At 41.4% G+C, this 24,152-nt stretch overlaps 1 protein-coding gene across 1 annotated transcript in view; it reads left to right on the top strand.

Annotated features, from left to right (window-relative positions):
- The window catches only part of LOC138953229 (probable G-protein coupled receptor CG31760), a 55,574-nt gene that overhangs the window by 8,824 nt on the left and 22,598 nt on the right, over positions 1–24,152 (top strand). Inside the window, exons 3-8 of the mRNA XM_070325029.1 lie at positions 2,872–3,150; positions 3,934–4,089; positions 4,768–4,894; positions 5,571–5,734; positions 14,749–14,917; positions 21,746–21,814. Coding sequence (XP_070181130.1) covers positions 2,872–3,150; positions 3,934–4,089; positions 4,768–4,894; positions 5,571–5,734; positions 14,749–14,917; positions 21,746–21,814 — 964 coding nt within the window. The remainder of the gene's footprint in view (positions 1–2,871; positions 3,151–3,933; positions 4,090–4,767; positions 4,895–5,570; positions 5,735–14,748; positions 14,918–21,745; positions 21,815–24,152) is intronic.

The following is a 24,152-nucleotide window of genomic DNA, read 5'->3' as shown; positions in this document are numbered from 1 at the left end:
AATGTTCAGATTTTTAATGACCAAAGTCATTAATTAATTTTAAGCCTCCATGCTGAAATGCAATACCAAATTCCGGCCTTTGTCAAAGATTGCTTGGCCAAAATTTCAATCGATTTCATTGAAAAATGAGGGTGTGGCAGTGCCGCCTCAACTTTTACAAAAAGACGGATCATCAAAGACATTTATTGGAAAAATGAAAAACTCGTCTGGGGATATCATTCCCAAAAACTCATGTAAAATTTCATAAAGATCGGTGCAGTAGTTTACTCTGAATCGCTCTACACACACACACATATAGACACACATACACCACGACCCTCGTCTTGATTTCCCCTCTATGTTAAAACATTTAGTCAAAACTTGACTATACATGTAAAAAGCATCTGCGAGTACTAACGGAGAAGAAAAAGCAGCCAACTCCACAAAACTAGCCTGAGTGCACCACAAATATTATCTTTCTTCTTCCATTTGTGTGGAGGTTCACTCTCACTCTCACTCTCAAACTCGATCAGACTGGATGGCGGGGTTCATTGTTTTATTACAAACCCCACGTGGAACTAGCACGCAATGACCTGAAAATATAATACAAAAAATTGTATTAAGTTTCAGGAAACAACAAGTCATGAAAATAGGCATAAAATCAAAGTAATGTTATAAACAACAAGAGCAGAAGTATTTACATAATTACTTACAACACCATAAGTACTAGAGCAAAGAGTGACACAACACAACATACCGCAGTCCTAAAAACAACATGAACAAACCATGACTAGAAAGTCAAATGCAAATTACACAAGTAAGTTCAAGTCGCTATCAGAGTTTCTAGCACAACAGAACACAAGCTTATAGAAAGTCAACGTGTACAGTGCAAACTCTCAATCTCATTCCTCACAACATCACCGACAAGTTACTTTATGCCAGGACTACCAAGGGACTGTTGGGTATGGGTTGTACATCAAATACTCTAGCGCCTAATCGGTGAACAAACAATGACCAACCAAACAAACAAGAACAACAACAAATAAACAGTGCAACAAGTAAACATACAAATAAACACAAAACAAACAAGTAAACAAACAAACGGACAACTAACAAACAAACAAACAACCAAGCGCAAATGACACAAAAGGATTCTAGTATCAAGAATGCCAAAGATCTACAATATATACCGAGCAACAAAAGAAACGCAAAAAAATTCTGCAATGTTTGATTGACAAAATCTCGAACAATTATAGAGTTAGAATTATTAAACCACAAAAGTTTGATGAAGGCATGTTTGACCTAGCTGTTGTGTGATTATTTTGATGCTGCGACTGTTTCAACACACGGGACAAGCAGGTTTAACGCTAATCAAGTCTTGGAGGTCTCGCTCAGTCAGTCTTCATCGCGTTCTCTGGCTACTGATCGGACACTGGTGGCTTCCAATGATGTTCCTGGTAGTGTCAGTGGCTGTATTGAATCGATCTCGAAGACGTTGCATTGTGGCAGGAAATTGCGATCTTGTCTTATTGGGGTAATGCGAAAAATCCACCGCGTTGCATAACTGCAGTGCTTCCAATGTCAACAGAACATTGCTGAAAGTTTGTTTTTTGTTTTGTTTTGTTTTGTTTGTTTGCTTAACGCCCAGCCGACCACGAAGGGCCATATCAGGGCGGTGCTGCTTTGACATTTAACGTGCGCCACACACAAGACAGAAGTCGCAGCACAGGCTTCATGTCTCACTCAGTCACATTGTTATGACACCGGACCAACCAGTCCTAGTACTAACCCCATAATGCCAGACGCCAGGCGGAGCAGCCACTAGATTGCCAATGTTAAAGTCTTAGGTATGACCCGGCCGGGGTTCCAACCCACGACCTCCCGCTCACCGGGCGGACGCCTTACCACTAGGCCACCGAATGGAGTGCACTAAGCTAGGTTTATGGAAAAGTTGCAAATAATTATGGAGATAATAGGGGAATTCCAGACGTCACCTACTGGGCGCAAAAATTCAGATCGCGTGGCACGTTTGGGTCGAAGATGATCGAACATTAATGCAGGGACCTATATTATTCTATATTAGTCTATATTAGTCTATATAGCTATTCTGATGAACACGTGGGGGAATTCGGGGGCTGTTATTGGATGGGCTCTTCCGATTAAAGCATAATGCTACGGAAGTCGGCCATTTTTCTTAATATCCAAAAGCATATTGAGAAAAATGGCCGACGCATGATTCCGGTTCACCCATCTCGTACCACGGCGATGTTTCTATCCACAACAGCATACACTGACAACTTAAAAAGCTGTTTCAACAACTGTGTTGTGAAGTCGAATGCACTTGGAGTCAGTTTTTCTTCCAAAGTCAGAAAGCGTGTAGCGGTGTGCATGTCTGCGCGAACATGATGCGCGTAAGAAGTTTGTCTGCTAGCAAAACCTGAGATCAACGCATCGACGCAAAAACTTCGACTCGTCGGCATTATACTTGTCTCGTCTAAATATCGGACCCTATAACTGCTACGCTGAAAACACAATCGCTGGTAATATTAGTCTATATTAGTCTATATTAGTCTATATTAGTCTATATAGGTCCCTGCATTAATGCAATTGAAGGAACAACAGGACCCTACAAAGTACATAAGCACAACCATACAGCAACATAATGTCTATATCCACTCATTATCATCATCTGAAGGTAATATATGGGCTTAGATTGCATAAAGTAGCACGTGCAACTCAATCAATCTAAAAATAGATTTCATGCTGGCATAAAACATGGCCGCCGCTAAAATGTAAACAAGCGGTGTAGAAGTTTGTGTCGTCTGCTGTGGCGCAGATTTAGTCTGTTTGGGCACTAAAAGTGCACATTGTCACACATTCTTTTTCACACAGCCTTCCCGAGCCCATGATGTACAACTTCGTCCGTAACAACGTGCATGGCAACACCCTCATCTTTGGTTCAGCCATCGCCTTGGAATCCGACGTTCTGTCGCATAGCAAGCGTCTGACCTTTTGCCCTTACGCCAACAAAATAGGACAGGGGTCAGTGACGTCATTTGACCTTGCGCTGTCCTACGATTATACGGCGAACGGGACAGAGTGGTACGAGGAAGTCAAGGCACGGAATTTTTCTTCGGTCGAGGTCGTGAATGATACGGTCACCATGGATCCGTAAGTTGACTTTTCTTCATCTGAATCTGAATTTGACACAAAAATCCACTATGTCTGTACGCTGATTGCCATCTGAACGGGTCGACCCTCCCCCCCCCCCCCCCTTCACTCTCAGTAACAATAATTTAAACTGAATATCTGCTGTTTGGGTGAGAATGAAAGTTATGTTTTGCTTCAGAATAAGTGGTTACTGAGTGGCTGGCATAGCCTTGGTTGATACTACATTTACAGTTGCGGGACTCTCTTTAATGGTGACTTCTCAAATTGGAAGGTTTCTCGAAAATAGGATTCATTCCTAGATCCTCCATGTGCATGATTTATAGATGCTTCAAATAGTTTAGCGAATACTAAGGCCTAAAAAAAAAATAGGTGTGGTTACGGTAACCCGACCTACCCTATTTTTTGGGGCCGACCCTATAACTTTTTATTACATTTGTCAAAAAAATACCAAAAAAAACAAGTAAACGAGTGCAGAAAACGCAATGAAAGCGAAAGCGCCCGAGTCGCACACTTATTTCCCTGTCAAGTAGGTTTAATTTGTACACATTAGAAAAAAAAGTAAAAACAAAAAAAAAAGTGATTGCCTACCTACCTACCCTATTATTTTTGGCTATGTTACCGTAACCACACCTATTATTTTTTTTGGCCTAAGCAATCGTGCGGTTTAGCCACAGCTTAAAAAAAACTAAACTGGCTGAAATACAGATGGATTATTTTCAAAAAAATCCTTCGATCTAAAACATTCCTTGCAGTCTAATGGAAGTGCCCTGTCTGTGTTTAAAGAACTGTTGGGACATTGGTACTCCGGACACCAGTGGCCAACAATACTGACGGGAGGTGGACTTTCCCATACTATGACTGTGGCGGCGGCAACATCTGGATGGTCACTTACTCCGCCCCCGTTTTGGGGCTGGACAGTGGAGATGTTCCAGTGTTCAAGTAAGCCAAATTATACATGTACTTGTTTTACAGATAAGGTTTTGCTATCTCTCTCTCTCTCTCTCTCTCTCTCTCTCTCTCTCTCTCTCTCTCTCTCTCTCTCTCTCTCTCTCTCTCTTTCTCTCTCTCTCTCTCTCTGTCTTTCTTTCTCTGTCTCTGTCTCTCTCTCTCTCTCTCTGTCTTTCTTTCTCTCTCTGTCTTTCTCTCTTTGTCTTTCTCTCTCTTTCTCTCTCTCTCTCTCTGTGTCTCTCCCTCTCTATCTCTGTCTCCCTCTCTCTCTCTTTCTATCTCTCTCTTTCTATCTCTGTCTCTCTCTCTCTGTCTCTCTCCCTCTCTGTGTCTCTCTCTCTATCTCTGTCTCCCTCTCTCTCTCTCTCTCTCTCTCTCTCTCTCTCTCTCTCTCTCTCTCTCTCTCTCTCTCTGCTTTACGATTACTTCAGAGTTTCAGCTTCTGCACCTCTTTTTCAATTTTCTGAATTACACAATGTACATTTACTTTCTATCTTTTAAAATATTGATAATTCCTTTTCCCCCTCCTTATTTTATTTTTATTTGTTACCCTTTACGTCTACTTTCTATATTTCTAATATATCAGATCATTCAAATGCAATAAAATATAAACACTGAAGATATGTCTGTTGATTCCATCACGACGACCGTGTTGTGTGTCCCGTGCAGAGGCGTGGCGACGATTGACCTCGAGCTGACCAACATCGACATCAACCAATGCGACGCGGAAAAGAATGACGAGGCTGGCTCTCTTGACGTGTTTCGTGGTACACACAACTGTCAGCCCACCACCAAGGTAAGGTTCTTACCACAGGCACTAGATAATGGGGATTGAGGGAAGGGGGGTGGGGGGGGGTTCTTTTCTTGCTAACTGATAGTACCATCAGCTTATCATCCCGAAAAAGGCAGTAACGTGCGGAAATATTGATTATAGATATAAACGTACCTAACCTGGTTACTGGTGTGTTTTCTTTTTATTTTTATTTAAATGATTGTAGTTGTGGGAAATAAGCACCTCCCACCCCCCTTCCCCACCAACGCCAGATCTATTGAATGCCATGTGTCTAGTATTTACATCTGTATTCACATGTCGCGGGAAGTGTGGAAGGTTTTATTAAGAAAGGTACACCGGTATGTTGTGCTATTGCGTATGCCATGTCGCCCAGTTCTTTTTAGATACCTCTTAGTTGACCATCACCTTTATTGTTAGTCTTTCCTTCAATGATGAGCACGCACGCACACACACACACATACACGGCACACACTGTTATTGCATATTACCTGAGTTATTTGTCTAAACATGGTGTTTCTGCAAAAGGGTAAACTAAATCAAGTTACACGCTACTCATTAAAAATGTTTGACAACTTGTAGACACAATAATATGTATGCGTTGCCCTTCCGTGCACACAAAAAGAAGAAAACGAGAGAGATAAGAAGCAAAAACTGAATCTAGCTGTTTTGTTTGTTTCAGTGTGTCCCTCTGAAGAACCAGGGCTTTACCCGTGGCTCGTATAACTGTGAGTGCCACGACGGCTATTATTTCCCGGATACGAAAGCAACACTGCGGGCATACCGCGGCGCAGACATCGATGACTTCTTCTCTTCCCTCAGCGTCTCTTCCGCACACCACAATCGGTGAGACTGGCGATTGGTCGAAGTTATTTTGATAGTTTCTTTTTTTTTTCCATTATATAATCAAACGTTCTATAAACTAGCCTTTCATCTTTTTTTGATTCGTGTTTATTTCTTCTTCTTGTGACAAGGTAAGAAAGCCTAGTTCAATATATAACATTAATTTTGTTTCGTTTGTTCGCTTGTTCGTTCGATCTTCATGAAAATAACTGGCGGGGAGGTATGTCGTTCTGCCGTGCAGGTAACCAAGGTAGAGCAGACACTGCGGTGGGACGTTCTGCAGTATGAAGCTATACATAACATGGAAAACAAAGTTTATCTTTTGGGGCGACAAGTTTTGTTTCTTTGATTGTTTTGTGTGTGTGTGTGTGTGTGTGTGTGTGTGTGTGTGTGTGTGTGTGTGTGTGTGTGTGTGTGTGTGTGTGTGTGTGTGTGGATGTGTGTGTGTGTATGTGTGTGTGTTCCAAGTTTGCTTTTCCCCCCATTTTTTCTGTCTGTCTTTTTTCTTGCATTTTGTCTCTACTATGTAAAGGCTCCCCCAGTTCTGCTGTCTCTCCCGCGTCGACTTTTCTTCCCAATCTGTGATTGTTTTGGTTTGTGTGCCTGTTGCAATGGTTGCAACATCTGCAGCCAACCGGATCAAGTCTCATGCCTTCTTCTACCCTCCCTGCATATCTCTCTCTCTCTCTCTCTCTCTTTCTTGCAGTCTTCCTTGAAAACCGATCGCAACAAGTCTATGTACATGGTGCGTACTCAAGAGAGGAGTCCGTGCTTTCTTCTCTGCTCAGATTATAGGTAGTAGAACATGCAAAGAACTTTTTCAACATTTCAATTCTCTGCTTGGAAAACAGACGGTTTCCAGCCTCCCTACCACCCATGACCCCAAGGACCTGCCAACTGTATTTTCTGACTACTTCACTGAGAAGATCGAAACAATCAGAAATAGCTTTCCTCCACCAGTGGCTTCGCCTCCGGCTTCACAATTCTCTGGTTCTTTGTTGGATAGCTTCACTCCTGTATCTGAGCAGTTTGTTTTGAAGATTTTGAAGAACACAGTGCCAAAGTCTTGTGAGCTAGACCCCATCCCCACCAACTTGTTTTATGAAAACCTTGACCTTTTTCTTCCCATCATAACCAACATAATCAACTCTTCTCTCACTTCTGGCACTGTGCCAATGGACTTGAAAACTGCAGTAGTTAAACCTTTGATCAAGAAACCATCTCTGGATAAAAATCAGTTGAAAAACTATAGGCCTGTTTCCAACTTGCCATTCATTTCTAAAATTCTGGAAAAAGTAGTGCTTAGTCAGCTTCTCTCCCACCTTGAAACCAACAACCTCTGCAACCCTCTTCAGTCAGCGTATAGGGCTGGCCACAGCACCGAGACTGTTTTGCTTCGTGTTGTGAATGACATTCTTTCTGCTCTGGATAATGATGACCTATCAGTTCTGCTTCTCTTGGATAACTCAGCTGCGTTCGATACGATCGATCACTCTGTTCTGCTCTCTCGTCTCGAATCTGTTTTTGGCATTCACTCTACCGCTCTTCACTGGTTTAGTTCATATCTACAGGGCCGTAGTCAGTATGTGTCTGTCAATAATCTCTCATCTCCTCCATCTCCTCTCTGTTTCGGCGTTCCCCAGGGATCAGTTCTAGGCCCAGTTTTATTTGTACTATACACCACTCCTCTCTCTGCCGTCATCAAGCAACACGCAGTCAAACACTACCTCTTTGCAGACGACACACAACTCCAACAAGCATGCAAGCCTACAGAAATCCAAGCGGTGACGCACACTCTCCAAAACTGCACTTCAGATATTAAATCATGGATGACAAACAATATGCTCAAGTTAAATGATGACAAGACTGAATTTCTTCTTTTCTCTGGAGCTTCCTCTTCGACCACTTCCCTTCCAGCCTCCATCACAGTAGGTTCTAGTGACATTTCTCTCTCTGATAGTGCTAGGAATCTTGGGTTCATCATGGACTCCCACCTCTCAATGAAACAACACATCAAAAAAGTCTGTCAGACATGTTACTTTGAGATCAGAAGAATAGGTTCCATAAGAAAATTTCTCACTGTTGATGCCACTAAAACTCTCGTTACATCCTGCATTCTGTCCAGATTAGATTACTGCAACTCCCTTCTCATAGGCTGCCCTGACTCCACTCTCCAACCCTTGCAAAAAGTACAACACTCTGCTGCACGTCTCATTTTCAGAGCACAGCATCGACAACCCTGCACTCCTCTCATGAAAGAACTTCACTGGCTTCCTGTATCTGAACGTATTAGGTATAAAGCTGCCTGCTTCTGCTACAATATCATCTCTGAATCGGCACCTGCCTATCTTTCTGAACTGGTCTCTCTCTACACTCCCTCTCGCACCCTTCGTTCTTCTGATGATGCTCGACTTCTCTGTCAAGGTCGCTTTAAACGCAAGGCTCATGGCTTCCGCACGTTTTCGTATTATGGACCTCAGTTATGGAATTCACTCCCCTTTCAATTACGTCACTCTCCATCCATTTCATCTTTTAAGTCCAATTTGAAAACTCACTTGTTCCAACAACACTACGGATAGTTCCTTAGTATAGAGTCTGGGGATGTGAGATGTGCATGATGTGTTGTTTGAATCTGACAGTGATTGTATGATTTTTGTATACATGTATTGTTGTCACGCGCTTTGAACTTCTGATAAGGCGCTTTATAAATGCCCGTTATTATTATTATTATTATATGGAGTACCCCAGGGCTCTGTCTTAGGTCCTATTCTTTTCTGAATTTACGTTAATGACCTTCCACTTCACTTCTCTGACAACTCAGTAGAATGCCACATGCTCGCTGATGACACAACACTACGGAGGCAAAATAGACGCCTTGACAATATTCAACAATCTCTTCAGCACACCCGTAGAGACATCTCACAATGGTGCTCTGAAAACAACATGGTCCTGAACCCTCTGAAATCTAAATCAATGGTAATTACAACGCGCCAGAAGCATCAGTTGTCCCCCCTCTCACTAGATCTCACCATCAACGGAAACTCAATAGAAAAGGTTAGCGAACACAAACTGCTAGGCGTGATTATCGATGATAAGCTTAGGTGGCATTCCCACATTGAACATCTGTGTAAACGCGTTTCAAGAAATTTATTCCTACTTTCAAAACTTCAGTCAGTCATAACTTTAGACGCCCGAAAAATGTTCTACAACGCCCACATCAAACCTCACATTGATTATGCCTCTGTCATCTGGGATGGCTGTTGTGATGCATTATTCAAAACTATAAATTCTCGTCATCGAAGGTCAGCTAAACTCATTCTGCCTGACCCATCACTAACTACTGACGCAAAACTGACAGCCCTCAATATACCTCAACTTAAACAACAGCTTTTATTTAATAAATCAGTTTTCATGCACAAGATCCTACGTGACCAAGCACCCGAATATCTAACTCACTTGTTTCAATCAACTCCTTCTCGGTATTCCACCTTCAAGCATAATCTGGCCTGCCCGAAGCCACGCATTGACATATTTAAAACTAGTCTTTCATACTCGGGAGCCTATGTCTGGAACTCCCTACCTACATGCTTAAAATCGACCAGTAACCTTAAAACATTCAAAACACATCTGCAAAAATACATTCAAACATCACTTTAATGTGATGTGCCTGGTTGCTCAAACGTATGTATGCCTTCTATCCTTCTGAAATGTGCATGTGTGTGTCTTGCGTCAACTTGGTGTGTGTTCTGATAATGTATGGTTGTATTGCCCGTATTGTGATATCTGTATATCACATGTCTGTAAAGAATGATCTTATTGCGTGTGTCTGCGTTTCATCATAAAAAGTTTGTTCCTATGTATTCCCATTTCGATTATAACCATTTTGCTTAGATCAGGACTAGCTGTAAGAAAGGTCCTACGGACCTAATGCTATCTTTCCTGTAATAAAGTTCAAAGTTCAAAGTTCTCTCTCTCTCTCTCTCTCTCTCTCTCTCTCTCTCTCTCTCTCTCTCTCTGTCTGTCTGTCTGTCTGTCTGTCTCTCTCTGTCTCTCTCTGTCTGTCTCTCTCTCTCTCTCTGTCTGTCTCTGTTTGTCTCTCTTTCTCTGTTTGTCTGTCTGTCTGTCTCTTTCCCTGTCTGTCTGTCTGTCTGTCTCTCTCTCTCTGTCTCTTTCTGTCTCTGTCTCTCTGTCTCCCTCTCTCTCTCTCTCTCTCTCTCTCTCTCTCTCTCTCTCTCTCTCTCTCTCTCCTTCAGAACCTATCAGTTTGTCCAAAAATAGCAATCTCTCGACGCTGAATCAAGACATAAACCCAGGAATATGGTTTCACCCGCTTTGTAGACATTCACACACACACACAAAGTCCAGATTTTCTGAGCAACACCAACTGTTTTCATGACTTGCCAGTTGCCACTGTCTCTGGCACGTGTGACATTTACTGTGTCAATATTAGTTCATTGTCGTCTGCTTCAGAGAGTGTTATCTGACTTCACTGTTTAAACTTAACTTTTATGTTGGTTTTGGAAAATGCTATTTCACACATTTCTGCAATCATTGCCGAATTACTGAAATTATTGACAAAAAGAAACTGAAAGAGACAAACCGGAACTGTTTGTTTGTACTTTCAATGTCCCTAGCCTGTAATACCGGCGTCGTAAAGTCGAGTGTTTAGTGTCCAAATGTGAGTGACTGGCTCTCAGCTTCTATACATAGGTTTGATGTTACATTCACGTGGACACAAGGAGGATAAAATGTAGGTTACTGAACGGGTTTTTGGCTTCCACATTGCAAAATAGAGAATAATGTTAGTTAACCTTAATAAAAATTTAAAATAAGAATGGTTTAAAAAATACTACTACTAATAAAAACCCTCTTATTTGTGAGTTAACCTTGATAGACAATCGGATATTAGTTGCTTCAACGACGGCAACAACAACAAAAATAACAACAACAACAACAACAATAACAAAGCAGCAAGAAACAACAACAACAACAGAAACAAAAACAACAACAACGGAAAACACAGACATAATTTAACGACGCACTGGCCTTGCTAGTTGGTGCAAGGTGGAATAATAATAATAATAATAATAATAATAATAAATGAGCATTTATATAGCGCAACATCATAACTTTACAATTATGCTCTTTGCGCTTGACACATTTAAAATTCAAACACAGTTATACAAGCATTTACATCTACATTCATAGTCAGCAACGCTTGATTAAAAGCATACACCATCAAACATACATTACAACAGATTCTTCCACTAATGAAGTAATAAAAACATGAATAAAATAGGTAAGCATAGTAAAAAACAAGGAAATACCAGCTGAATACCCTTAATCAAACAGAACATGTTATTAATACTGAAAAACAGCCCTAAATGTGTATACACATTATCACATTATCACTAAAACAACAAATACACTACATGTAGCCTACTGATAGACTGAGAAAACAAAATCAGGGGTTGTATTTCTTGAAGAGGTGATGACAAGGACAACACTTTCACACGGGTTTACCTCCTATTCTAATTGTCGCTGAAGCTTTTGATTTCAAGCCCTTCCTTGTTCATTAATACCAAGATCGTTCCTGGGTGAGCAACGTTTAATGTGTAGCAATGTTTACATATGATTTGTATTCATGATTGCAATTATGCAGTAGAATGTTCCGCCACTAGATCGTTTGATCTCCCCACTTTGTTGAAACGGGTAGCGTGTAAATGTCTAATCCGATTCATCCGTGTGTGAAAAACAAAGAGAAATTGCACACAATGAATCCCTCAAAGGAGAAGCCCCCCCCCCCAAGCCCGCACGCACACAAGACTCGTGTGGTTGTAGATTGACGCGTACACGCACGCACGCACGCACGCACACACACACACACACACACACACACACACACACACACACACACACACACACACACACACACACAAAACACACACACACATAAAACACACACACACACACACACACACACACACACACAAAGGGTAATGGTCAAATATCAAACAGGGAGGTATGATTATTGACTTTAAACGCACTAAAGGCCATTCTGCCCAACGAGTACATGTTGCAAATGTTAATGTGTTGTTTTTGTGTGCTTTGTGATTTTGTTGGAATGGTGTGCAAAAGAACTTCATGTTTCCGAAATAGTCTTTTTCCTCATTCCCCTGCAGCGTCAACCAATCAGCATGAACAATAATTTCAGAAGTTGCAGCAAGGACACTGTTAAAATTAGAGGGATTGTTTACGCAGCGGGTAGGCGGGGGGGGGGGGGGGGACAGACAGACAGACAGACAGACAGAAAGAGGAGAAAGATAAATCTAGTGTGGAAACAACTGTAAATTTAGAGAGAGAGAGAGAGAGAGAGAGAGAGAGAGAGAGAGAGAGAGAGAGAGAGAGAGAGAGAGAGAGAGAGAGAGAGAGAGAGAGAGAGAGAGAGAGCGAACGAACGAACGAACGAACGAACCAACTTTATTTTTCGAGGGTAATGGAGTAGATACAGCAAAGATCTTTTTTCATCCAGCCCTCGCCCAAGAGGGAATTAACTAACCAGTGCATAATATTAAAGCAGAAGAAGAAGCAAAGCAAAAACATAAAAACATGGTTATTAAATCAGACAAAGAGGAAAAAAAAAATGTTCATAGCATACATGGTCATTGGTAGCGAGAGAGAGAGAGAGAGAGAGAGAGAGAGAGTTGGAGTTTTGACTGTATAGATAAATCGGGATGAAACAATAAGTTTTAAAATATATAAATCATGGATTGAATAAAGAGAGAATACTACATGGCATGCTGTGTCATACCAGATTTACACGAGTTGCGTTTTTATTAAATATTGAAATGTGAGCGAAAGCGAGCTTTTCAATATTTGAATAAGCAACGAATGTAAATTGGAGCGACACAGCAAGCCATGTAGTATTCTGTTTATCCGACATACTTTAGGGGAAGGGCTCCTAATATGGACCACTTTTTGTTTCATGCTGATAACTAGCTTGTTTTCTTGCGAAGAAGTTTCATTTTGTGTTTGGTAGTCCTTCTCTCTTAGGTTAACCGTTAGGCCTAATTAGAATGGAATAGCTTTGATAGACATTCAGCAAAAATTAGATACAGAAAAAAATCACAAATGGTCCATATTAGGACCCTGGGCGCCTAATATGGACCAGTGAAGCGGCCTTCACGAATCACTGTAAAAATCCCCCTATACTTCAAAATAACATGATACAACTTAGTGTACAATTCAGACTAATTAAAATATGCTTTAGATTTATCTGTTTCGGGTTGATGAGAGCATTATTTGAAGCACACCAGGAAACTAAAGAAGCTTATCAAAAACAGAGTGAAAATAAGTGAATTTATCAACTTCCACAAAAAGAAGACTTTTTGTCATATTTTTTTTTAATTTTGAGGGCTAGTTATAGGTTATTTCCAGCAAGCTTCTTAATGAATTAATGAAAATAGCCTTTAGCTTTTATTTTCTTCGATTTGTTGAAGGTGGTCCATATTAGGGGACTCGCACATACTTTGAGATTTTGCAATAATTTTTTGTTTGCAGTAGAAACTCGGGGTCAACACTGCCAAAATGTTACAAATACGGTCTTAGCTGTCATATATAGCACTTTTTGTGTGATAAAAGCTTTGGCTGAGGACAGAAACGAGTCCGTTTTAGGCGGCAAATTTAGAGTAAACGCTGCCAAAAGTGAAAAAAAGAGGAAAAGCCTAACGGTTTTCAGATTTGTGTTTCTGCAACTGTTTTGACATGTGCAAGTTATCCAGAGAGGGTGAATACAGCGAATAAAACTTTTTTGAGCGCTCTAGCGCCGTTAGTTTGTCAGAACAGGAGGTGGTCCATATTAGGAGCTGGTCCATATTAGGAGCCCTTCCCCTACTTGCGTGCCTTCTGCTCCAAACGTCCCGGAATCGACGTGTCGAAATTGAAGACGCTTCTTATGGAACCCTGATCTCTTCCAAGGCCTCGTGCAATATTTGACGTAAAAGCAAAGAGACGTCACTCTATAAATAAAAGTATAGTTCTGAACATTCTTCCAAAGGAAACAGCAAGCGTAAAATGGCGTTTGTCTCGGTTTGTTTGTTCGTTCATGGGCTGAAACTCCCATGGCTTTTACGTGTATGACCGTTTTTACCCCGCCATTTAGGCAGCCATACGCCGCTTTCGGAGGAAGCATGCTGGGTATTTTCGTGTTTCTATAACCCACCGAACTCTGACATGGATTACAGGATCTTTTTCGTGCGCACTTGGTCTTGTGCTTGCGTGTACACACGGGGGGTGTTCGGACACCGAGGAGAGTCTGCACACAAAGTTGACTCTGAGAAATAAATCTCTCGCCGAACGTGGGGACGAACTCACGCTGACAGCGGCCAACTGGATACAAATCCAGCGCGCTACCGACTGAGCTACATCCCCGCCCTGTTTGTCTCGGTGACTTTGGAATAATAAGCAGTGGAAAATGAGGTTCCTGCCAGACTAGTTTGACACGACCTCATTTACAAGATATATTACGTACCTGTGAATTGAACGATATTGTTATCTCATGGGTGGTCTTTAATTGTCGCCTATGTAGGATAATGAAGGGGTAACAATAACGGCGTGTAGAGATACGTGGGGACGTTGAAAGAGGTAGAGACAGACAGACAGACAAAACAGTGAGTGTGTCGGCTTAGCTCGGCTCGTTACTTTGTTTCTTTGTTGTTTTAATGAATCAAAGTACAATCCTTTCTAATGGTAAGGCCAAACAAAAATATATGTTGGTCTAGGGTAACACAACCCCACAAAATTAATAGGGTCGGTAGGTCGGCTTTTTATTTTTTTGATTTAAAAAAAAATGTTAAAGTCTAGGTATGGTTCGCAAAATGTGCCAGAGGTTGATTTTTTTTTAAATTTGGTGAAATGAAAAAAAAAGTTTTAGGGTTGGCGGGAAAAAATTGGGTCGGTCGGGTTACCCTAAACCAACATATATTTTTGTTTGGTCTAATGGTTCATTTGTGTTTTAGGTTCCGATGCTTGCGGTGTCAGCGTGGTTGTGACACGTGTGTGGACGCCACTCCCTGTCTGTACGAATACAGCCTCGCTGTTCGGCTTCTTGTCGTCATCATCGTCGTCCTCCTCATCGTCGGGTGCCTGGGGCTGTCTGTCGCCACTTTTAAGTACAGGAAAGAAAAGGTGACTGTCTGCCTGTCGGCGTGGTTGTTTGTCCGTCTGCCTGTTTCACTGTCAGTCTGTCTGTCTGTCTTCCGGACTATCTGCTTGCCTGTCTATATGCCTGATTGTCTGTCTGTCTGTCTGTCTGCCTGTCTTTCTTCCGGAATATCTGCTTGCCTGTCTGTCTGTCTGTCTGTCTGTCTTTCTTCCGGAATATCTGCAGAGCGCCTAGAACTGTACCCACGGAATATGCGCGATATAAGACTCATTGATTGATTGATTGAATATCTTCTTTCCTGTCTATATGCCTGACTGTCTGTCTGTCTGTCTGTCTGTCTGTCTGTCTGCCTGCCTGCCTTTGTGTCTGTCTGTCTGTCTGTCTGTCTTTCTTCCGGAATATCTGCTTGCCTGTCTATATGCCTGATTGTCTGTCTGTCTGTCTGTCTGTCTGTCTGTCTGTCTGTCTGTCTGTCTGTCTGTCTGTCTGCCTAGTCTTTCTTCCGGAATATCTGCTTGCCTGTCTGTCTGTCTGTCTGTCTGTCTTTCTTCCGGAATATCTGCAGAGCGCCTAGAACTGTACCCACGGAATATGTGCGATATAAGACTCATTGATTGATTGATTGAATATCTGCTTGCATGTCTATATGCCTGACTGTCTGTCTGTCTGTCTGTCTGTCTGCCTGTCTTTCTTCCGGACTATCTGCTTGCCTGTCTATATGCCTGATTGTCTGTCTGTCTGTCTGTCTGTCCGGACTATCTGCTTGCCTGTCTATAAGCCTGATTGTCTGTCTGTCTGTCTGTCTGTCTGTCTGTATGTCTGTCTGTCTGTCTGCCTGTCTTTCTTCCGGACTATCTGCTTGTCTGTCTATATGCCTGATTGTCTGTCTGTCTGTCTGTCTGTCTGTCCGGACTATCTGCATGCCTGTCGATATACCTGAATGTCTGTCTGTCTGTCTCTCTAGCTTTGTCTGTTAACTTATTTAGCTGCGCTTTACTTTGTTTCATTGCGCCCCTTCAAGTACGTGCATGAATGCTAAGCCTTAGTTCAGAAATGTTCTTGTTCGTTTTGTGGCTGTTTAGTTCTTCTGAATTCGGGAAATTAAGCATTTCTGTTTTCTAAATTCGCTCAACCGGTCAGTTTTTTTCTTTCTTTTTCAAATAACATTTTCATTTTTCTGTCACCAGCTTTACCGAACAAATTTGACTTAAGATGAAACTGGACAAATCCTTTTTTTTGGGGGGGGGGGGGGGGGGGATATATACATTGTCAGTGCTGCTATTCAAGCTTCATTTGTCCTGGAAGAATTCTCAATTTCCCTTTAAATAATCATCAATTGAGAAGCTATTTTGTCATCTATACTTATTTCTTTCCATTAACTAAATTTAAAGATTTGTTGCCAATGGTAACGTTTTTAAGGCTCGAATTTCTGTCAGGTTTTGATGTAGATCTCGACGGGCGCAGTGGCGTGGTGGTAAGACGTCGGCCTCCTAATCGGGAGGTCGTGAGTTCGAATCCCGGTCGCTGCCGCCTAGTGGGTTAAGAGTGGAGATTTTTCCGATCTCCCAGGTCAACTTATGTGCAGACCTGCTATTGACTTAACCCCCTTCGTGTGTACACGCAAGCACAAGACCAAGTGCGCACGGAAAAGAACCTGTAATGTCAGAGTTCGGTGGGTTATGGAAACACGAACATACCCAGCATGCCTACTCAACGAAAGCGGAGTGAAGCTGACTATGCTCTCAGAGTATAGTTTGGGGAACCCAAATGGGCAAACGAGCTCACACGTAACCAGACAATTCTGGAACGCTGAAGAAGAAGATGTAGATCACGGTAAATCTAGACCACGGTAAATCCATGGATAAATCTCTCAGGTTTAAACAATCATTTTTGAAAGCGGGTTGTTTCTCTAGTCAATAAGTGAATCATTGTTAGCGTCAAATTTGGCGAGGGCAGCTTTAAATTTGTTTGAGTAATAGATACAAACGAGACATGCCTTAAACTGATTTTAAAGAAAGAAATCGAAAAACAATATGTGCCAACATCTTGACATTCGTGTTAGTTTGGAAAAAAATTAAATGAATAGACCTGCGTCAAAACTTTGACATGTCCTTCAATTTATGTTTTTATAATCCTTCGATTGAATAACTGCAGTCTATTTCTAACCGTATAGTTGGGGTAGTTTTTTTTAATTTATTTTTTAAAGATGTAATGCGCTTACATTTGAAAAGCGAACTCTTAAAAACTCTATAAGCAGGAAGTGTCAACAGGATAGAAGAAAGGAAGCGTTGAGGAAAAATCTCGGTGAAGTTTTAAAATAAAAATCCCAGGCTTATTTTTCCAATTCTTCAAGTATTGTCGTTTTCTTGTTTTTAATTGCAGGTTAGAATGCCAAACACACATTTCACTCCACACGAAACGTTTGTCCCTGCATGCCCGTGTTTAAAACACTTAACAGAAACCTCCAGTTTGAAAAAAACGTCAGAAGAACGATTGCAGAAGGAAATGACATGGTAAATCCATTAAAAACACCGTCACTCCACAAGGCCACTTAAAGCCGTGGGAAACAACCTCAAGTGGACATACAAAAAATGGATGGGAAGATTACAAACTGAGCGGACAAAGGTATTTTTTGTGGACATTATAACAAAAGAACAACCCACAAACCATACGTTCTAAAAACAAGGACAATAATATAACCATTTTCTAGAGTGCGTGTCCTAGTTGTTTGTTTTGAATAGTTTCACTGATGCGAAGAAATTCTGAATACAATTTTGTTTAAACCAAACAAGGAAATCTAAACAACGAAGTGACTGTGGTAAGATGAACAAAGTTTTAAAAAAAAACCAAAGGAATACTGTACTCACCGATATCGGTGAGTACAGTATTCCTTTGTTTTTTTAAAACTTTTTTCAAACAAGGAAAACCAAGTTGTAGTATGCCCTTAATCCCAATCTTAATCTTAATCTTAATAAGGTATCTTAATCGTCGCCCACCTGAGATCAGTCCATGCTTTTTACATGGGATGAAGGGCAAACTGCCACTTGCTCACATACAACCCCCGCGGGAAGAATTTACCCGATGCTCCCCAGCATGTCGTAAGAGGCGACTGGCGGATTCTGTTTCTCTTTTTACCCTTGTTAAGTGTTTCTTGTATAGAATATAGTCAATGTTTGTCAAGATTTTAGTCAAGCAGTATGTCAGAAATGCTAAGTCCTTTGTACTGGAAACTTGCATTCTCCCAGTAAGGTCAGATATTGTACTACGTTGCAAGCCCCTGGAGCAAATTTTTGATTAGTGCTTTTGTGGACAAGAAACAATTGACAAGTGGCTCTATCCCATCTCCCCCCTTCTCTCCGTCGCGATATGACCTTCGCGGTTAAAAACGACGTTAAACACCAAATAAAGATTGCTCACATACAACAATCAACCGTCTTGCAGCTTTCTGTGCTGAGAGAAATTTTCTTGTCGAATCAATTTTGAAAAAATGACACATGCATTAACACTCATTCTTCAGTTGTTCACCTTTTGCACAGACAAAATTATGCAGTGTCGGTTGCCTCAAACGCTGCGCTACTGGTGCACCCCCCCCCCCCCCACATCCACCCCCTTTGTTTATTTTCTTTGTTATAGTTAGTTGTGGATGTCAAGCCCAAAGCTATGAATCATCATGTAAGCTCGTCCTAAGAAAGGAATGAAGTTTTAAAGGGAAGTTTTTTTGCCACAGGAGTGGTTATACAGCTAAAACACCTGTACAATTCGGCTCTTTAACAATAGCCGTAAAACCTTTACTTTGAAAATATGTGTGTTCAACTTGGATATTTTCCATGCAGTATAGAAGCATAACAATGACCCATAGAGACTAGACCACGGAGCTGCATCGATGCAGACAAAGTATCAGCATGGACTTTATTTTTTATAGTCTTTGTTCGCGATTGTTTGAAGTAGGATTAGCAAAACAAAAAAAGTTCATGTTTTGAAGCATCCATATTGGATTAAACTGTAGAAAACCGTTTTAATGAAAAAAACTTGGGTCCCGTGGACATAGATCCATCTCGCGCTATTTGTCTTTTTAGGCTATCCAAGTTGGACATGGGGTTGGTCATTTTATATTACAGTGTTCTAGATGATGGAACGTGTAGCAAAGACCTGTACGCGTACGTGTAGATATTGCGTCACCCGTGACTCACTTATTTTCTCCAATGTTCCAAATCATACGTTGTTTTGCTCCAACCAAGACTGCAGATCTTGGCAAACGCGTGACGTCAAAACTGGATTTGATGACGTTACCCGTACACGTTCCCGTACATGTGCTGAAAAGTGCCACATCTAGATCTTGCTAATATCTATATTGGACGTAGTGCCTTTTACGTTATCCGTGTTGGACATAGGGTCATCTGACCCTGTTGTTTACGGGGGATTTCACACTTGTCTTGTGGATTCCTAGTCCGCTTTATACAACTTGATTGCATCAAGATCTAAAATTGACATGACGGACTCAATTATCAAAGTCTCTCCTCTTGGAAATCGTATATGCAGAGAGCTAAACCACAGCAAAATGCTTTAAACCACCCTCTGTCTACCGTTAAAAATGTACAACAAACACCCTGGAGTCTCGTCGGAACCGGAAACGACTTGGGGCATGCGCATAGAACAAATAGGTATCTGCCGATGTCACCCGGTACAAATAAACCTAACGATTTGTTGACTGGTTTACTTGTTCTAAATGGCCATTCATTAGACCTGTATGCAGCGTATGAGGAATTTGCAGGCTCTAGCTAGTGTGTTTCATCAGGTTAAAACTGCTTTTTTCGCGAAAAGGCTTAAATCGTTCTGTAAACCATGTGAGGCGGAGTGGGGCTTTAAGTTTGTATTAGAATTACTCGAGTGGTTTGTTGTCCCGGTCACAGCATTGCGATGAAAAGCACTTACAGCAGTTGACATGTGCATTACTTCGATTGGCATGCCCTAATTTTAAGCTAAACTAGGGATTTCGTGCAGATTAACAAACATATTCGATATTTCTGACAAACACGAGCACGTAATTATGCCAGACTGACATTAGCTGAAATCGATGGGTAAAATATGTATTTGGGCAAAGTCAGCGTGGGGGGGGGGGGGGGAATAGGTGTGGAGGTGGAGAGGTGGTCAGAGGATGGCGGGAGGGTGTCTGTCATGTCAGAAAGTCAGTCTGTACGTCTGGCCATACCTACGTTTTTCTGTGTTCATATTTGTGTATGTCTGTATCAGTGTATGCCTACGCGTACGCTCCTCAGTGTATCTGTCCGTGTTTGTCTGTGTCTACATCTCCGTGTCTGTGTTCACGAGTGCACGCAGTAGTCAGTGTTTGAAAACTGCTTCTGCGAACTTAAAAGTGAAATACTGAATAAACTAACCGTACTTAAGGTTCTGCTCCACTGCGCTTCCGACGTTCTCAAGGAAATTATGAAACACTTGAAGCCAGTTTCATGCAAAGTGAATCTGGAAGAGAATTGAAGATGTTACACGCAAAGCGAATCTGGATGAGAATGGAAGATTTTACACACAAAGTGAATCTGGAAGAAAACTTAAGATGTTCAACTGAGCGCGACGAACATTTAAATCGCTATAATCACTGAGATAACCGTGGGTGATGACTCGATTTTCTGGCCAGCTTCCGCAGCTGTACTGGGAAGAAGTAGGACAACGATCCTTTTCTCTCTTTACACCCCCGGTATAGGGGTGTGTATAGGTTTCGCTCGATGTGTTTGTTTGTTTGTTTGTTTGTTTGTTTGTTTGTGTTCGCATATAGATCTCAAGAATGAACGGACCGATCGTCACCAAACTTGGTGAACAGGTTCTATACATTCCTGAGACGGTCCTTACAAAAATTGGGACCAGTCAAACACACGGTTATGGAGTTATTGGTGGATTAAAATTATACAAGGACTTATAGAGGGACATCTTCATGGTCAAAGGGAAATAACCATTCTCACTCAGTCACTGCCACCAACTGAGAAGGTTATTTCCCTTTGACGGGTGTGTTTTTCCTACCTCGTAGGAATTCCTCTTTTATGTTTGCTATTGAAAGTGGAAGGAGCAAGGGATGTGTCCGCATGAGAATGTGTGTGTGGATGTAGGATGGGCGGATGGTAATTTTGGAATCTAATCGGCGTAGGTAAATATTATTATGCAGGTTTTAATGGGGGAAAAAAATCAAAACAAAGGCTGCACACGAAAAAATGAAAAACATTTAAACTTACACACAAGGCAAACGTGAGGGGTAGACAAGGGGCATCAGAAAGATTCAGTGGTAGACAGACAGACGGGCGGAAGGCCAGGACAGACAGATGAACAAAAACCTGTGTATAGAGAATAGGATAGAGCTTGAAATTGAAGAGAGAGAGAACTCGAACGAGAACTCGAAAACTTATTACGGAATAATAATAGCATCAGGTCCATATGGTCCTTTCTTACAACTAGTCCCTGCTACAATACACACATGAAACGACGAAAAATAACATGTTCGACGAAAAAGAGACAGAGACAGAGACAGAGACAGACAGACAGACAGACAGACAGACAGACAGACAAAAGTGATACCGTGATGTACATATACCCGTAACAGGGCTAATGGAGCCGATAGCCGCGGGGTCGTAATGGTGGAATCTGAGGTTTGACCGTTGTGATTTCAACCAATCCGACCCCTATCCTAGCTCCCACCCGGTTGGTACCATCTCGGACACATTATAACTAGACACGCGTGTCCCGGAGCCCTTCTCCAACAAAGGAAGGGGTAGACATGGTTAAAGAGTGAGTGCTGCTTACTTTGTCATTTACATGTCGGCGTTTCACGTGCTTTCTGTCCCCAGGTGATGAAGACTGCCAGTCCCATGTTCCTTCAGATCATGATCTACGGCGCCGTGCTTATGTGCACGTCGGTAAGTTGGAACCTCCGACGCCAAACACGCTGAACACTCCAAATTCCATCGACACATGAGCCGTACTTATGTGATCACAATGTCTAAAGGTGTTTAAAACAGGGTTCCCTAAACTGTGCGTCCTTGCACTAGAAATCTTTATATAAAAAAAAAATTAACAAGTCGCGTAAGGCGAAAATACAACATTTAGTCAAGTAGCTGTCGAACTCACAGAATGAAACTGAACGCAATGCCATTTTTCAGCAAGACCGTATACTCGTAGCATCGTCACTCCACCGCTCATGGCAAAGGCAGTGAAATTGACAAGAAGAGCGGGGTAGTAGTTGCGCTAAGAAGGATAGCACGCTTTTCTGTACCTCTCTTGTGTTTAACTTTTTGAGCGTGTTTTTTAATCCAAACATATCATATCTATATGTTTTTGGAATCAGGAACCGACAAGGAATAAGATGAAAGTGTTTTTAAATTGATTTCGACAATTTAATTTTGATAATAATTTTTATGTATTTAATTTTCAGAGCTTGTTTTTAATCCAAATATAACATATTTATATGTTTTTGGAATCAGAAAATGATGGAGAATAAGATGAACGTAAATTTGGATCGTTTTATAAATTTTTATTTTATTTTACAATTTTCAGATTTTTAATGACCAAAGTCATTAATTAATTTTTAAGCCACTAAGCTGAAATGCAATACCGAAGTCCGGGCTTCGTCGAAGATTACTTGACCAAAATTTCAACCAATTTGGTTGAATAATGAGGGCGTGACAGTGCCGCCTCAACTTTCACGAAAAGCCGGATATGACGTCATCAAAGACATTTATCAAAAAAATGAAAAAAACGTTCGGGGATTTCATACCCAGGAACTCTCATGTCAAATTTCATAAAGATCGGTCCAGTAGTTTAGTCTGAATCGCTCTACACACACACACAGACACACACACACACACACACACACACACACACACACACACACACACGCACATACACCACGACCCTCGTTTCGATTCCCCCTCGATGTTAAAATATTTAGTCAAAACTTGACTAAATATAAAAACGTACTAGAAATTCTTTGAGGGGTCGCGTGACACACTATTGACTAAACCTGAAAAGAACGGGTCCCGGGACGCACCGAGTTTGGGTAATGATGCGTACCGTCGGTACGTACTGGTTTTCAGGCTTCAGTGTTCACACTTGAACACGCTGTGTTTACCATGTGCCACACTTGTTTGCCATCCCCACTCGCACTGTGTTCAAAAGTGGTTACAGTTAGCGTGTTCAAAAGTGGTTACAGTTAGCGTGTTCAAAAGTGGTTACGGTTAGCGTGTTCAAAACTGGTTACAGTTAGCGTGTTCAAAACTGGTTACAGTTAGCGTGTTCAAAAGTGGTTACAGTTAGCGTGTTCAAAAGTGGTTACAGTTAGCGTGTTCAAAAGTGGTTACAGTTAGCGTGTTCAAAACTGGTTACAGTTAGCGTGTTCAAAAGTGGTTACAGTTAGCGTGTTCAAAACTGGTTACAGTTAGCGTGTTCAAAAGTGGTTACAGTTAGCGTGTTCAAAAGTGGTTACAGTTAGCGTGTTCAAAAGTGGTTACAGTTAGCGTGTTCAAAACTGGTTAGAGTTAGCGTGTTCAAAAGTGGTTACAGTTAGCGTGTTCAAAAGTGGTTACAGTTAGCGTGTTCAAAACTGGTTACAGTTAGCGTGTTCAAAACTGGTTACAGTTAGCGTGTTCAAAACTGGTTACAGTTAGCGTGTTCAAAACTGGTTACAGTTAGCGTGTTCAAAACTGGTTACAGTTAGCGTGTTCAAAAGTGGAACACTTCTGTATAGAATGACAGAACTTGCTTCTTTTCCATCACAGAGTCACTGATGTTCTGATTTGTTCCTTCTCTGTGTTGTCAGGTAGTTTTGATACGTTTAAGACCTCAAACCGGACTGAAAGGTAGGTCATATTGAAGAGAAATAAAACCGACGTACGTATGAAAAAAGCAGAGATAGATGTAGTTAACACATGCATAGCACATACACGCATGCTAAAGTATTTCCACTAAACGTGGACGATAACTGCGATATATTTCGTGCGTATGTTTTGTTGTATGTGGTGGTGACATTTTGTGAATGTTGAAAAAGACAAAAAACATAGTATTAAGAAAAGAAAAGAAAATTAACTGTTACACGCAAAAGAGCCTCTGCTTTTGTTTTCAAAATGTGTGTGTGTGTGTGTGTGTGTGTGTGTGTGTGTGTGTGTGTATGTGGGTGTGTGTGTGTGTGTGTGTGTGTGTGTGTGTGTGTGTGTGTGTGTGTGTGTGTGTGAATAATAAGAATAAGAATGAGAATAAACT

The sequence above is a fragment of the Littorina saxatilis genome, linkage group LG17 (assembly GCF_037325665.1).
Source record: "Littorina saxatilis isolate snail1 linkage group LG17, US_GU_Lsax_2.0, whole genome shotgun sequence".
Lineage (NCBI taxonomy): Eukaryota > Metazoa > Mollusca > Gastropoda > Littorinimorpha > Littorinidae > Littorina > Littorina saxatilis.
This window is presented reverse-complemented; position numbering and strand designations above follow the sequence as displayed.